The 15,720-nt window shown below is 46.4% G+C and overlaps 1 protein-coding gene across 1 annotated transcript in view; it reads left to right on the top strand.

The window, feature by feature from the left end:
- TCF7L1 (transcription factor 7 like 1) overlaps positions 1–10,735 on the top strand; it is a 160,775-nt gene extending 150,040 nt beyond the window's left edge. The window contains exons 5-12 of the mRNA XM_055327240.1: positions 4,386–4,518; positions 5,530–5,632; positions 5,894–5,977; positions 6,672–6,815; positions 7,547–7,706; positions 7,792–7,899; positions 8,686–8,761; positions 9,358–10,735. Coding sequence (XP_055183215.1) covers positions 4,386–4,518; positions 5,530–5,632; positions 5,894–5,977; positions 6,672–6,815; positions 7,547–7,706; positions 7,792–7,899; positions 8,686–8,761; positions 9,358–9,791 — 1,242 coding nt within the window. The 3' untranslated portion in view covers positions 9,792–10,735. The remainder of the gene's footprint in view (positions 1–4,385; positions 4,519–5,529; positions 5,633–5,893; positions 5,978–6,671; positions 6,816–7,546; positions 7,707–7,791; positions 7,900–8,685; positions 8,762–9,357) is intronic.
- Positions 10,736–15,720: the final 4,985 nt, after the last annotated feature.

The following is a 15,720-nucleotide window of genomic DNA, read 5'->3' as shown; positions in this document are numbered from 1 at the left end:
CACAAGTTCCTGAGACCAGCAGCTAGAAGAGAGAGGCCTGGTGGAGGGATGACTTGCAGGGAGGTGGCTTGTCCTGCTGTGCTGGAGCTGTGTGGCACTAGCTTTACTTTGGCTTGAATTTAAATCCTAAACAGTGAGAGAGGAGGCAGTGCTTCCTTGGGGACAAGGAATTAAAAGAACTTTGGCTTGGAGCAACTCTAGAAGCAGACCACAACATTCGAGAAACACTCGAACTGGAGAAGCTTGGGTCAGCATGACTGCAGAAGGATTCAGGTCTGAGCTGGCTCTGAGATGCCCTTCTTAGATGAATCTGGACTTAGCTCCTGTCCTGAGTGAACCCCCTACCTTTGCCTGGGCATGCTGTTGGTGCTGGGGTTTTCCACTGGGACGGGTAGGGTGGTTCCCAACATGCCTCCCCTTGGGCCTGAATTTATGCCAGGAACATCCTGCTACTGAGGGCAGCTGAAGAGAGAAAAGAGCTGTGACTATTACTCCAAGGAGAGCCGTCCTCAGGTCAGCTCCAGAGAGCAATTCTCGATTATCTGTCCCAGAGGCCACGTCTTCCCAGACTTAGCAAGGAAAGGTTTACCCTCCTTTCTCTGTAAACCCACCACCTCTCAGTCCATTCTCTGGACAATGATGCCATCTAATGGGAACCAATAATAACTCATAGAGCATTTAAGTGAGGATAATACACTTTTAAATAGAACTCAATATTTCCCTGCTTTATACTTTGCTACCCAGTCAGTGCTGTTTGCCATCTTCTTCTGATGAGGCCAGACTCAACAGCACATGGGCAGTCAGGATTTCATTATACTATTAAATATTTTTAGATGGCTATATGTACATATATTAAAGAATCACATTGTACACTGCAACTATTTTACAATTTTGTCAATTATCCTTCAATAAAGCTGGAAAATCATTTTTTAAAAGATGGCTATAAATGATGTAAATCAATATAAATTTAAAAACCAGATCTAGGGCAGCCCCGGTGGCGCAGTGGTTTGGCACTGCCTGCAGCCCGGGTGTGATCCTGGAGACCCAGGATCGAGTCCCACGTCGGGCTCCCTGCATGGAGCCTGTTTCTCCCTCTGCCCCCCCCCCCCTCTCTCTCTCTGAATAAATAAATAAAATCTTAAAAAAAAAGAAACAGATCTACAAGAAGTAGGAATGAAGGAGATATACCAAAGTGAGAATAGGAGCTGGTTTAGACTAGTATGATTGTCTTTTCTGTTTTTCTTTTTTTTTAAAGATCTTATTTATTTATTTTAGAGAGAGAGAGTATGAGCCCGGGGGAAGAGCAAAGGAGGAGGGACAGGGAAGGAGAAGAATCTCAAGCAGAGCCGGAAGCTGGGCTCCATCACACCACCAGGAGATCATGACCTACCTGAGCCAAGACCAAGACTGGGACGCTTAACCCACTGAGCCATCCCAGGCGCCCTGATTGTGTTTTCTAAATGCTTTATAATACAATTTGTATTTCTTTCTTTTGTATTCATCATAAGTATACTTTTTAATATAAACAATAACTAAAATTGGAAAATATAGAAATAGAAAGAAGAAAAACAAAATCACCCATAGTTCCACCACTCAGACATACCTGCTATTTACAGTTTGGTGTGCTTCTAGTCTTTTTCGGTGTTGTTGGCATCTAGTCTTTTTTTTTTTTTTCTAAACATAAATATTTATGTATCTTTTAAAACTCATAATCATTCTGGGGGCGCCTATGTGGCTCAATCAGTTAAACAACTGACTCTTGATTTGCGCTCAGGTCATGATCTCAGGTTTGTGAGATCAAGCCCCACCTCAGGCTCTGCACTCAGCACCTCTCCCTGCCCACTCTCTCACACAGATAAAATCTTTAAAAAAAAAAACAAACAAACCCCGCAATCATTCTGTGTAACTCTTTTATCACTTACTATCACTTTAGTAATAATTCTGTTGCTTTTATGATACTAAAAAATCATCCTTTGGACAAAGCTATTTCCAGGAAACCCCAATGCATCATTTAGGTACGTTAGGTTCCAAGAAATCTGACCTTAAAATAATGTTTATACTCTTGATTGTGCGATATGTTCGTGTAAAGGGAGACATCTTCAAAAGCCAGTAAGGGAACCGGTGAGAAAATGAAAAGGAAATAATTTTAGAATTAATAGACAATGTCAAAGAAGCCCACTGTGGTTGGAAGGTGATAGGGGGCTGTTGCAGGCGGGGTTACAGCGCCTCGTCATGTGCCAGCGCCACCTAGTGGTTGTGGTTGGGAACAGTCTGAATTCTCTGCATCTGCGGGTCTGGGAGCTGAAGGACTCCTGGTCGGGGACCTTGCTCCAGTACCCTGACGCTGGTCTCTGCTTAGCCTGCTGAAAATTGAGCAAGACTACTGTCAGCACGGATACATAGACATAAATATTGGAGTTTGCATTATGAGCACCAAATGGGCACCATAAGAAAGGAAAAAATGGCTCCCAGAATCTATGAAACAAAAAATTCAGATTGAAAGACAGCAGTTTGGTCGGTATTCCGTCTCTTGAGCTGCCTCCAATCCATTATCCATTTTGCAGACCTCTTTTTAGAGCAAACCTCTTCTCCACTTGTAAACGCATTTACCTTATTATACAGAAAAATGTCAGTCTTTTCTCCCTGACAGATGTATTTTGATTGGGCTCTTGGGGAGGCAGGTAGTACCAGAGAAAACACTCTGCTTTGTTAGAGCCATAAAGGGCTGATACGAATCCAGTTCTGGGTCCTAGGCTGAGCCACTTAGTCATTCTGAGCTCAGTTTTCTCCTCAAATGGGGATGATCATGGCTTCTTTGCTAAGTTATTTATTTATTTTTTATTTATTTATGAGAGACACAGGCAGAGGGAGAAGCGGGCTCCATGCCGGGAGCCCGATATGGGACTCAATCCTGGGACTCCAGGATCACGCCCTGGGCCAAAGACAGGCGCTAAACCACTGAGCCACCCAGGGATCCCCCTCTTTGCTAAGTTATAATAAGGAGTTGATGTATTGCCTAGCGCTTTGCTTTTAGTGGGGTGCTCAATAAAGCGTAGCTCTTTTTGGGGTGCCTGGGTGGCTCAGTCGATTAAGCATCTGCCTTAGGCTCAGGTCATGATCTCAGGGTCCTAGGATGGAGCCCACGTCGGGGCTCTCTGCTCAGCAGGGAGGCTGTTTCTCCTCCTTGTGTCCCTCCCCACCCCACCCCTATTGTGCACTAGCTTGCTCTCTCTCTTTCTCAAATAAATAAAAACTTTGTAAAAAACTGTATATTTTGGGCAGCCCTGGTGGCCCAGTGGTTTGGTGCCCACCTTTGGCCCAGGGCGTGGTCCTGGAGACCTGGGATCGAGTCCCACGTCGGGCTCCCTGCATGGAACCTGCTTCTCCCTCTGCCTGTGTCTCTGCTCGCTCGCACACTCTGTGTGTGTGTGTGTGCCTCTCATGAACAAATAAATAAAATCTTTAAAAAAAAAACTTTTTACATATCTTATCTTTTTATAATAAAACTCCTTGTTAAGTCAGACTAGATTAAAACAATTCAGTTTACCAATTCTAGGACACACAGGTTTTTCCCATTTTAGTATCTCTGAAGTCAGAATGTGTCAATGGCAAGCCAGTGTATTTTTTTCCTTCTTAATAGTTTTATAAAATAACGGTACTTCTTACATTTGCTGGTGTTTTAAAGGAAGTGTGGTAATTAGGTTAGCAGTGTTTGAAGTGCTATAGGAAGACAGACCTGTTTTAAGTGCTCTTGGATTGTGTCTGTAGAGACTAAACATGACAGCTGGTTCCATGAGGTCTGATGGTGACAGTTCCCCACTGGTCTGTTCCCAGTCTCAGACTTGAACTTGTGAGCTCCTATTTCTATGAAAAATATTTATTTGGAAAGAGTGTGTTGAATATTTTAAACCTCACTGAGGGGCACCTGGGTGGCTCAGTCAGTTAAGCATTTGCCTATGGCTCAGGTCACAATCCCGGGATCCTGGGATCAAACCCCCCCATCAGGTGACTCTGCTCAGCAGAGAGTCTGCTTCTCCCTCTCACTCTGCTCGCACTCTCTCAAATAAATAAATCTTAAAAAAAAAAAACTCACTGAGATTACACAGAGCATAGTTAATAATTCAATAGCCTATAGCATTTAGGGCTGCATGGCATACATGAATCGAGTGTATGTTGTTTGGAAGAGGGTATGTTGGAGGGCGGGTGTAATCTCTCCTCTGATTCTGTGGGTTTTTTCCCTGCTGCGTAGACTGCTCCTTTCTCTCCCGGGCTGGATGGGCTGGTGCTTGGAAAATACCTGGCACATATTGAACACAGTAAATAACAGCAGATTGTATTCTCTGTCTCCTTGGCAACTGTGCCTGGTCTTTTTCTCTCTCTTTCAGTCTAATAAAGTTCCTGTTGTTCAGCCCCCGCATCACATGCACCCGTTGACGCCCCTCATCACCTACAGCAACGACCACTTTTCCCCTGGCTCCCCTCCCACACACCTCTCCCCAGAGATCGATCCAAAGACAGGTGAGTCATCCAAAGCTCAGGCTGGCCCCCATGCAGAACTCCAATGGGGCAGGCTTGTCTTCTCGGGGAACATAATGGCCCTGGAATCAGGCAGCCCTGGGTGCAGGTCATGTCTCCAATTCCCGAGAGCCCATAACCTTGCCCATTAACCTTAGCCTTTTCTGATTTTTCGTCCGTGCTTCCCTGTGTGTCCCTTTCACATCACAGAGGCATTGTGAAGATAAGAGGAAATTATATGAGGCAAGGCTCAAGGCCTGGCTCCCCACTAAGGAGGTGGTGTTGCTCTGCCATTGTTTCTCTAGTTTAGAATCTCTTAATACTTTGGCAGTGCAATGAGCTGGAAGTGAGGGGAAGTCTGCGTTGGCCTTGAGTCTAGCCCAGCTGTGGGTTGTGCCTCCCTTAACCAAGACCTTTGCCTTTTATATACTGAACATTTTCAAATAGAGTAACCAGTCTAGCCAGACTTATAAGTGTAGCTACAAAGCAGCAAGGCTGAGCTGGCTTTTTTTTGTTTGTTTTTTTAACTTGTTCACCAGAACTGTCCACCTCAGGGAGACACAGCCTCATCAAATTCCCAGAGTTGTCATGGCTCAAAGCATTTTTGGAACCCCTCTTAAGAGAAATCACAGTTACTATAAGTAACAGATAACGAAGAGGACAAACATGGAATAGAAATCCAAAGTTGACTTCTCCATGAATGGGGCAGGTTATCTAGAAGAATAGTTAGATGACTCTGGGGAATATCTTGGGTCTCTCAGTCTAGGATTTCTGGTCCCTTTCTTGGATGACTCCTGTATAAGCAACTGGAAATTAGTCCTGATGACAGAGGAGGGATCCATGTAGCCAGAGAGAAGCCGTGTTAGTCCTGCCTTCCCTGAATATGCCCTTGACCCCAGCAGAGCTAGGGAGGTGACAGGCAAGGATAATGAAAGAAGGGACTTCTGGTTTGGTGTGATTTTCAGGCACGTGGTAGGGCCAGGAAGCAGTCTGACACATCTCTCTTTGAAGCAGGAATCCCTCGGCCTCCTCACCCATCTGAGCTGTCTCCATATTACCCACTGTCTCCTGGAGCTGTTGGACAAATTCCCCATCCCCTTGGCTGGCTCGTCCCACAGTAAGGAAACTCATAGCCTTTCTCACCCTCCTTCCTTCTGTATGCTGTGCTCTGCCTCCGGTACCTGCCGTGAGCCCTGGGGGGTCTGTATGCAGCACCTCCAACCCCACATTGGCATCCTCTCTCCAAAGCCCATAGCTTCCTCTTACTTCTGCCTTCCTGCCCTTTATCATCCTTTCTTCCCAGCCCTCTCTCCTTCCCTGTTCTGAACCATCCCAAACTAGCCTGCTGACTAGTTTGCCTTGCTCCTGGCTCTTATAGGCAAGGACAGCCCATGTACTCTCTTCCTCCTGGTGGTTTCCGGCATCCCTACCCTGCCCTCGCCATGAACGCCTCAATGTCCAGGTGAGTCCCAGGACTGGGGTGTGAGCATGAAGCGGCCTTTGCAGGGAATGGTCCTCTACGAGTAGGCTTGCCATTTCTGACCACTGAAAGCTTTCTCTTGGCCCTAAACAAGGAGGTACAGGCCCACCTTTCCTCCCCACTCACCCTCATGCCCCATGGTCAGAATGGAGACCACAGACTCGGCTCACTCTTCCCATCACCCTAAGGGAAGAATTTTAAGGCTCCAGCACTTAGCCTCCCACCACATCCTCCCCACATGCGAGGCTTTGTGCACTGAAGCCAGAGACTGGGAGAAGACTAGTTTCTCCTGAAATGATGTCAGGAGAGGGAACAGTAAAGGGGGCTCCTATCCCAGGGGCTGGATCCTTCTGACAGTGACACCTCTGGTGACAACAAAGTGCGACCCACAGCATATGCCCTTATTTCCCCATTGTGGACCCTGGTCTCTGACCTGCTATACCTTCTTTTGCATGTTTCATCCTACCTGCTTCCAGCATCAGATACAGGAACCCCGTGCATTTGTGGGGGAAGGGGAGGATTGCTGGGTGTTTGCCAACCTGGTTCTGTCAGGTCTGTGAATGGGCATCCAGCTCTCAAAGTCCACCATGGCAGAGGCATTTACACAGCCCTGCCATGTCTAGGTGACAAGCACCAGCCTGAACCCCTCTGTTGCTTGTTTCCACATGGTACACAGCCTGGTTTCCAGTCGGTTCTCTCCTCACATGGTGGCTCCCGCCCATCCTGGTCTGCCCACCTCAGGGATTCCCCACCCCGCCATCGTCTCCCCCATTGTCAAGCAAGAGCCAGCGCCCCCCAGCCTGAGCCCAGCCGTGAGCGCGTGAGTATCAGGCAGCCTGGATGGGCGGCAGCCAGTCTCTGAGCAGCACATGCCATTTATTTTTCTCTCCTGGTGGCGTTTAGCAGGCAGCCAGCAGCCTCCCTCAGCCATATTCTCTCTCCCTGGACTCTCTGTGTTCCTAACCTCTCAGGGAGACCTCTTTCTTTTCTCACAGTAAGGAAAGTTTTACAATCAGGAATTGGAGGCTGAAAGAGCCTGAGAATGCTTTTGACTTGCTTCCCCTCCCCATACACATGAAAGTATGAGCCCTGAAGGGAGGATTTTCTCCAGGTCACAATTGGCTGTTGGTGGCAGAGTGGAGAGTGTCCCCAAGGCCCATGTTTTGTCCTCTGAGCCATAAAACAGCAGGAAAGCTAAAGTCAGTGCCTCCTGGTGGAGAAGACCCACCCCCTTGCTTCTGCCCAGAGTGCCCAGTCCCCTGGCCTCTCTGTCCCTGGGGCCAGCGCCCCTCACCACCACCACCACCCTCTACTCCTTCCTCGGGAAGCTAGCCTTTCATAGGATATGGCCTCAGCTCATTCCAAGGCTGGGAACTACTTGTGGAAGATGCTCAGGTGCTGCAAGAAGCCATGGCAGCTTGAATGGATGAACGCCCAAGCAGCTCATCCCTGTTCCCCAGGGGCGGTCGGCCCTGAGCCTCCGAGAGAGGCAGGGATTGCGGGCTGGGTGACCACTGACGCGTGCTAACCTACAGCTTTGTGACTCCCCAGGAAATCACCAGTCACGGTGAAAAAGGAGGAAGAAAAGAAACCCCATGTGAAGAAGCCTCTTAATGCCTTCATGTTATATATGAAGGAGATGAGGGCCAAGGTGGTGGCTGAGTGCACCCTGAAGGAAAGTGCAGCCATTAACCAAATCCTGGGAAGAAAGGTAAGATCTGCCCTCGTCCCGGGCTGTGTGGGGCAATGTCCCCTGTGTTCCTCATTCTTTGTCATCTCTGACCCTCTCTCCACAGTGGCACAACCTGTCCCGAGAAGAACAGGCCAAGTACTATGAACTGGCCCGGAAGGAGCGGCAGCTTCACTCCCAGCTCTACCCAACCTGGTCAGCCCGGGACAACTACGTAAGTGCTGCCCTCAGGCCCCAAGAGTGGCATCTGTCAGTGACACCAAGCAGGAAAAGAAAAGTGGCTACATTGACAGAGGACTCCTGAGGCCAGGGAGGAGGCTGTATTTCTCTAGAAATAAGGAAGGCATTTTAATGCTCAGGAGGCCAACAAGAACATGGCTCTGGTGTCCTAAGGACCAATGTAAATTTGTACCCCTGTCATTTGGAGTGGACTCAGCCTTTGATTCCATAATTTAGGATGCAGCGGGAGCTGTTCTGGCTCTGGTGGTGAGACTGTTGAGGGCCAGGGGTTCTGAATCAGGGGCTCAGCGAACAATGTATGAGCTTCACCTGGCATTTCCAGTAACTCTTTCCAGTAATCTCTAGGCAGATTTTTATATGTCCTCATTTGCCATTTTTTCTGGTAAGAGACTTCAGAGCTCTTAGATTTTCTGTGGGGCCTGAGTCGCCTCTCAAGAGATCAAGAACCACACTCTTCCAGGGAGAGAAATGGAAAAATAAGCCTGAGGGCACTGAAGGGATAAGGCCTTCTAAGAAAACCAGGACACCAGGCTGGAGGGAAGAATCAAGGGCATGTTCCAGGAAGGCTCATTCTGGCTCCTCAGAGGCTTCTGTGGGGAGGGTGACCTGAGTGGCTGCCCTCCACCCCCAGCTTCCTCACTCAGGGAGGGTCAAGGGCAGTATGGGCAATATCCTGTCTCCTCCACTTCGTAGCTGGGAGTTCCCCTGAAAAGCCAACTATTCTGACTCTGGTTACCCTTTCTTTGGCCATAACTTTCAGGGTAAGAAAAAGAAGAGGAAGAGAGAAAAGCAGCTGTCACAGACACAGTCCCAGCAGCAAGTCCAAGAGGCAGAGGGTGAGTCCTGAGGAGGGCACTGGCTCTTCTTCCCACCATCACAGTGGGGGCAGCCCCCTCACCGCTCCCAGGTGTCTGTAGAGTACAGTGATAACAGGCAGAGACACAGGCAGAGGGTGAAGCAGGCTTCATGCAGGGAGCCCGATGTGGGACTCGATCCCAGGACTCCAGGATCACACCCCGGGCTGAAGGCGGCGCTAAACCACTGGGCCACCGGGGCTGCCCCATATAGATGAATTGAATAAAATTCAAATTCCAGAAATAAGCCTCTACATTTCTTTAAAAAAAAAAAAAAAAGGCAGCCCTGGTGGCTAAGCAGATTGAATGGAGATCTGTCTCCAAAAGTGGTGAGATTTAGGCAGGAAAGGTGATGATAAAGATCTAGCCTGAGTTCTTTTCCCTCCTATCAGATACTGAATCGGTCTTTGCCATTTTGGCATTGCCCCTTCTCCATGCTCTAGGTGTGCCTCAATGCGGCTTCCTAACCTTGAAAGCCTAGATTTCAGGCCCCTCCTTCCCTCCCAGTAGGCATTCTTGAGTTTCCCCTCACCCACGGCTACTGGCTGCTGAGTCTTTCTTGTGTTTTGTCCCTGTAGGTGCTCTGGCCTCCAAAAGCAAGAAGCCATGTGTTCAGTACCTGCCCCCTGAGAAGTCCTGTGACAGCCCTGCCTCTTCCCATGGCAGCATGCTGGATTCCCCGGCCACTCCCTCCGCAGCCTTGGCGTCACCAGCTGCCCCCGCGGCAACTCACTCGGAGCAAGCCCAGCCCCTCTCCCTCACCACCAAGCCAGAGAGCCGGGCCCAGCTGGCTTTACACTCGGCTGCCTTCCTGTCAGCTAAGGCAACAGCCACCTCCTCTGGCCAGATGGGCAGCCAGCCCCCCCTTCTCTCCCGGCCCCTCCCCCTTGGGTCCCTGCCCACAGCTCTGCTGACCTCTCCCCCCTCCTTCCCAGCCACACTCCATGCCCACCAGGCCCTCCCCGTGCTCCAGGCCCAGCCTCTTTCCTTGGTCACCAAGTCTGCCCACTGAGCTGCCCCGACCTATGCAGGCTGTCAAGTGACTCGTCGAGTAGTAATGATTCAGAAGAAAAAAAAAAAGGAAACTTTATTGGTCAATATTTGACCTCTGGACTGTTCTGTAAAGTGACTGGTAACAGCAGCACTTTACATTTTGTAGATGTAACCAGTAGCTGATCTTAAGGCTTTTTTAAAAAACAAAACAAAACAAAAAAAAAAACTTCACAAGAAAGAGGACTGAAAAGTAGTGTGTTATTCTACCTGTACGTACAGTGGTGGATGGACCTGGGCAGAAGACCCCTTTCTCTCTACCTCTCTTGCTCTCTGCCCCGCTCCCTCTTCTCGTGGCTCCCACGTGCCCCCTTCCAAGGCCACACGTCGGCCATGGCTGGCCTTCTAACCTGCTGCCTCTTCACCTAGATTCCATTCCTGGACGTTCCCTTTTACCTCACCAAGTTTTTCTCCTTCACTCAACTCCGTCGGTTCTTGCCTTCATCTTCGTCCTCTGCCCAGTGTAAGACTGTCATCATGTCAGAAGCCACCTTTTGCCTGATTGGTCTCCACCAGCATCCCCTTCCCCTCAGCGGGCCCTAACACAACAGCCTCCAGCTTTTGGTGGGCAAAGAGGTCCTCTGAAATGGTTCTTCCCCACACTGAAAGGGATTCAAGGTGCCTGCCACTTCCTTGGTGAAGAAGTCTCTGTGCCACCCCCTCACCAGTCAAGACCTCCCGTCACAGTCCCAGAGTGGCAGATGGGACCTGGCCCCAAGGCCTGGCTCCCGTCCCCTGGGTCAGTGCTAAAACAATCCGCCAAAAGTCTAAACTCCCTCCTCCCTCCCCCCATCACCTCACATGCTTCTTCTGTGTGTATTTCTTTTTGTTTTTATGGGGAATTTTTGGAGCATTTTAAACTTCCAGTTTATTTTCACAAAAGAAAATAAAATTGCAGTTGCAAGACCTTTCCAGAGTATTTTAGTTCTTTTGTTGAATCAGGCCTCCCATCTTCATAGCAAGCCCTGTGCTAGATTTTTGCAGGGGGTTGGCGGGGAGAATACAAAAACATGCCTGACAGAAAAATTCAGCTGAACTTCCAGCCTGAAATGTACAGACCAGTCAGTATTAGTAACTGAGATCTAAAGACAGTCATCTTTATTTTCCTTTGTCTTCTCATAATTGCCAAGAGGTAAGGGCATCCTTTGGTTGTTTTGCATGGTACCTAGCATCGCAACTCTTTTTTTTCTTAAGATTTTACTTATTTATTCATGATAGACACACAGAGAGAGGCAGAGACATGGGCAGAAGGAGAAGCAGGCTCCCTGCAGGGAACCCAATACAGGACTCAATTCCAGGACCCCAGGATCACATCCTGAGCCAAAGGCAGACGCTCGACCACTAAGCCACCCAGGCGCCCTACCACTGCAATTTTAAAACAGCTTCTTTGAGCTATAATTCACATAACATGCAATTTATCCATTTAAAGTGTACAATTCAATTAGTTTTTTTAAATTTATTTATTTATTTATTTATTTATTTATTTATTTATTTATTTATTTATTTATTTATGAGAGACACAGAGTGAGAGAGAAGTAGACACAGAGAAAGAAGCAAGCTCCATGCAGGGAGCCTGACGTAGGACTCGATCCCAGGTCTCCAGGATCACACACACCCTGGGCGGAAGGCGACGCTAAACCACTGAGCCACCCAGGCTGCCCAATGGGTTTTCTTATGTACAAAGTTGTGTATCCATCATCACAATCTTAGAACATTTTAATCACCTCAAAAAGGAACCCAGACCCTTTAGAATTCACCCCCATATCTTGCCCTTACACACCAGTCCCAGCAACCACTATCTGTTTTCTGTCTCTGGATTTGTCTCTCCTGGACACATGATTTGAATGGGATCGTGCAGGGGTTGCCTATCTGGCTGGGTCAGAAGAGCATGCGACTCCTGCTCTCCGGGTGGTAAGTTCAAGCCCCATGTTGGGTGTAGAGATGACAAATAAATAAAACTTTTAAAAAAATAATATGGGATGATACATCATATGGTACTTTTTCCTCTGTGTGCGTGTGTGTGTGTGTGTGTGTGTGTATTGGGGTTTTTTTGTTACTAGTAGGCTCCTTGCCCAATGTGATGCTTGAACTCATGATCCTGAGATTGAGAGGCACATGCTTTACTGACTGAGCCAGTCAGGTGCCCCATATGTGGTCCTATCTCACTGACTTCTTTCAACCTACTATTTTCAAGCTTCACCCATGATGTAGCATGTATCAGTATTTCAGTCCCTTTTTTATTTATTTATTTTTAGAAAGGGAGATGGGGAGGAGAGGCGGGTGCAGAGGGAGATGGAGAGAAAATCTTAGCAGGCTCCACACCCAGGGCAGAGCCCCATGTGGGGCTTGATCTCACAACCCTGAGATCAGGCCTGAACTGAAACCAAGAGTCGGATGCTTACCAACTGAGCACCCAGGCACCCCTTTTCCATTTTTGATGGTAAAATATCTGTAACATAAAATGTGCCATCTTAACTCTCTGTAAATGTACAGCTCAGTGGCACTCATTCCACTGACAGTGTTGTATCACCACCACCATTTCCAAAACTTCTCAACCCCCCTGAACAGATTCTATATAACCATGGAGTCATAACCCCCTCAGTCCCACTTCCTCCAGCCGGTGACCTCATCCCCTTGCTGTTTCCATGAACTTGCTTATTCCAAAGAGTCCATTTAAGTGAAATCCTAAAGCATCTGTCCTTTTATGCCTGGCCTATGTGACTTAGCCCACTGTTCTCCATGTTCATACATGTTCTTGCATGGATTAGCATTTCATCGCTTTTTTTTTTAAGACTTGATAAAATACTTAAGTCTTCCTTTGCCTTTTTATGAATACTTGCCAGTTTTTTGTTTGTTTTTTTTACCCTACTCAGACATGGCTTCTTTTTATTGTGGTAAAATGTACATAATATAAAATTGAGTTTTAACTATTTTAAAATGGACAATCTAGTGGTATTCAGTCCATTCACAATATCACGCAATCCTAACTACTGTCAATTTCCAAAATGATTTCATCATCCCAAACAAACTACCTGTTAAACATTAACTCCCCATGCACCTTAGGATCCTCTAATCTACTTCTACTTTCTATTTATGAATTTGCCTATTTTGGCTACCTTCATATAAGTAGAATCCTACAGTATGTGTCCTTTTGTGTTTGGCTTATTTCACAGCATAATACTTTCAAGGTTCATCTACATTGTAGCATGTGTCAGAATTTCATTCCCTTTTATAACTGAATAATCCATTGTATATATAAACCACATTTTGTTTATCCATTCATCTATTGATAAATACATGGGTTGCTTATACCTTTTGGCTATTGTGAATAATAGTGCCTTGAATGTCACATGTAAGTATAATGTTTGAGTTTCTGTACTCAATTCTTCGGGGTATATACCTAGGAGTCAAATTGCTGGGTCATATGGTAATTATTTGTTTTAAATTTCTGAGGAATTGCCAAACTGTTTTCCATAGCAGCTGTACTATTTTACATTCCAGCTGGCAACATGTGAGGGTCCAATTTCTCCACATCCTCACCAACACATTTTTTTCTGTTTTTTATTCCGGTAGGTGTAAAGTGGTCCTCAGTGTGATTTTGATTTGTATTTACCTAACACCAGTGATGTTGAGCATTTCTTCATATGCTTATTAGACAGTTGTCCCAGACTATATATTGAGAAGACTATTCTTTCCCCCAGTGAATGGTCTTAGCACCCTTGTTGAAAATCAGCTGACCATAAATGTAGAGGCTTATTATTTTTTTAAGATTTTATTTCTTTATTCATGGGGGGGGGGCAGAGACACAGGCAGAGGGAGAAGCAGGCTCCATGCAGGGAGCCTGACGTGGGACTCAATCCCGGGTCTCCAGGATCACGCCCTGGACAAAAGACGGTGCTAAACCACTTAGCCACCAGGGCTGCCCTTTTTTTAAAAAAGAAATGTAGAGGCTTATTTCTGGAATTTGAATTTTATTCAATTCATCTATATGGGGCAGCCCCGATGGCCCAGTGGTTTAGCGCCGCCTTCAGTACGGGGTGTGATCCTGGAAACCTGGGATCGAGTCCCACATCAGGCTCCCTGCATGGAGCCTGCTTCTCCCTCTGCCTGTGTCTCTGCCTCTCTCTCTCTGTGTCTGCCATGAATGAATGAATGAATGAATGAATGAATGAATAAATAAAATCTTAAAAAAAAATTCATCTATATGTCTTTATGTCAGTACCACACTTTACTAAATACTATAGCTTCGTAGTAAGTTTTAAAGTTGGAAAGCGGGGATCCCTGGGTGGCCCAGCGGTTTGGTGCCTGCCTTTGGCCCAGGGCGCGGTCCTGGAGACCCGGGGTCGAGTCCCACATCGGGCTCCTGGTGCCTGATGGTCCTGGAGCCTGCTTCTCCCTCTGCCTGTGTCTTTACCTCTCTCTCTCTCTCTCTCTCTCTCTGTGACTATCATAAATAAATAAAAATTTAAAAAAATAAAATAAAAAAAATAAAGTTGGAAACCATGTTTTATAGTTTGCAGAGTATAGGTTTTTCATTTTAAAAAAATTCTTACCTTTTTATTTTTTTATTTTTTATTTTTTTTATTTTAATGTAAGCTCTATGCCCAACATGGGGCTTGAACTCACAACTCTGAGATCAAGAGTTGCATACTGAGCCAGGCAGGTGCCCCAAGTTTGCACTTCTTTTGTTCTTTTTTTGATAGTAAATGGAATTGCTTCTTAAACAATTTACATTTTTAGGTTGCCTATTTCAAATGTATTGAAATAAAATTGAGTTTTGTATATTGGGGTCATATCTTATAACCTTGCTGAAGTTTTGTGTGTGTGTGTTTAAGTAGGCTTCATGTCCAACATGGGGCTTGAACTCATGACCCTGAGATCAAGAGTCACATGCCCTACCAACTAAGCCAGTGAGGCACCCTATTGCTAAACTTATTTTAATAAACTTTTAGAAAATCCTCAGGATTTTTATTTTATTTTTTTAAAGATTTTATTTATTCATGAGAGACAGAGACAGAGAGAGAGGCAGAGACACAGGCAGAGGGAGAAGCAGACTCCATCAGGGAGCCTGACGTGGGACTCAATACCAGGTCTCCAGGATCACACCCTGGGCTGAAGATGGCGCTAAATCGCTGAGCCACCTGGGCTGCCCATCCTCAGGATTTTTACATCACATCATTTGCAAATATAGTTTTACTACTTCTTTTCCAATCTGGACACTTTTTATTTCATTTTCTTGCCAAATTGTCCTGGCTACTTCTAGCACAGAGTTGGGTAAGAGCAGAAATGACTGTTCCTTATCTTAAAGGGAAAGCTTCCATTCTTTTACCATTAAGTATAATGTTAGTTGTGAGATTTTGTACAATGCCCTCTTTCAGGTTAAGAAAGTTCCCTTCTTTTCCTAGTTTGTTGTGTCTTTATCATGAAAGGGTGCAAGGAAAATTTAAGATTTATTAAAAATCCCTGCTACCACTCTCTTAAACTAAAATTGGTGTGCGTTAGGGGTTAGTGCTGAAATCTGCCTTCTCTAATCCTATTCCAGTTAGAAGCTCTGCCTGAAGAAGAACCATATAACTTGATTGGTACCACACTTGATTTGTGATGCCTAAGATCATCCAAGCCTCCTGTGCCACTCATTGGTTATGACACTTGACCTTTGTCAGCAGCTCTTCAAATCCCCTCAACAACTCCATGTCACCATCTCAAACCCTACCTTCCCAGTCTTGAAGACTGCATTGCCTCTTAGACTATCAAGAAAATTGAGGCCAACTGAAATACTCTTTTTTTGAACCCTCATATCCCCACCTCCATCTCCACTCACCCTCTAACCATTTTAACTGCCTTTCCACAGGTCTCAAAGTCAACCTGTTTGACTTTGGTTCAAGCCAAAG

The sequence above is a fragment of the Nyctereutes procyonoides genome, unplaced genomic scaffold, assembly GCF_905146905.1.
Source record: "Nyctereutes procyonoides isolate TBG_1078 unplaced genomic scaffold, NYPRO_anot_genome, whole genome shotgun sequence".
NCBI classification, from domain to species: Eukaryota; Metazoa; Chordata; class Mammalia; order Carnivora; family Canidae; genus Nyctereutes; species Nyctereutes procyonoides.
This window is presented reverse-complemented; position numbering and strand designations above follow the sequence as displayed.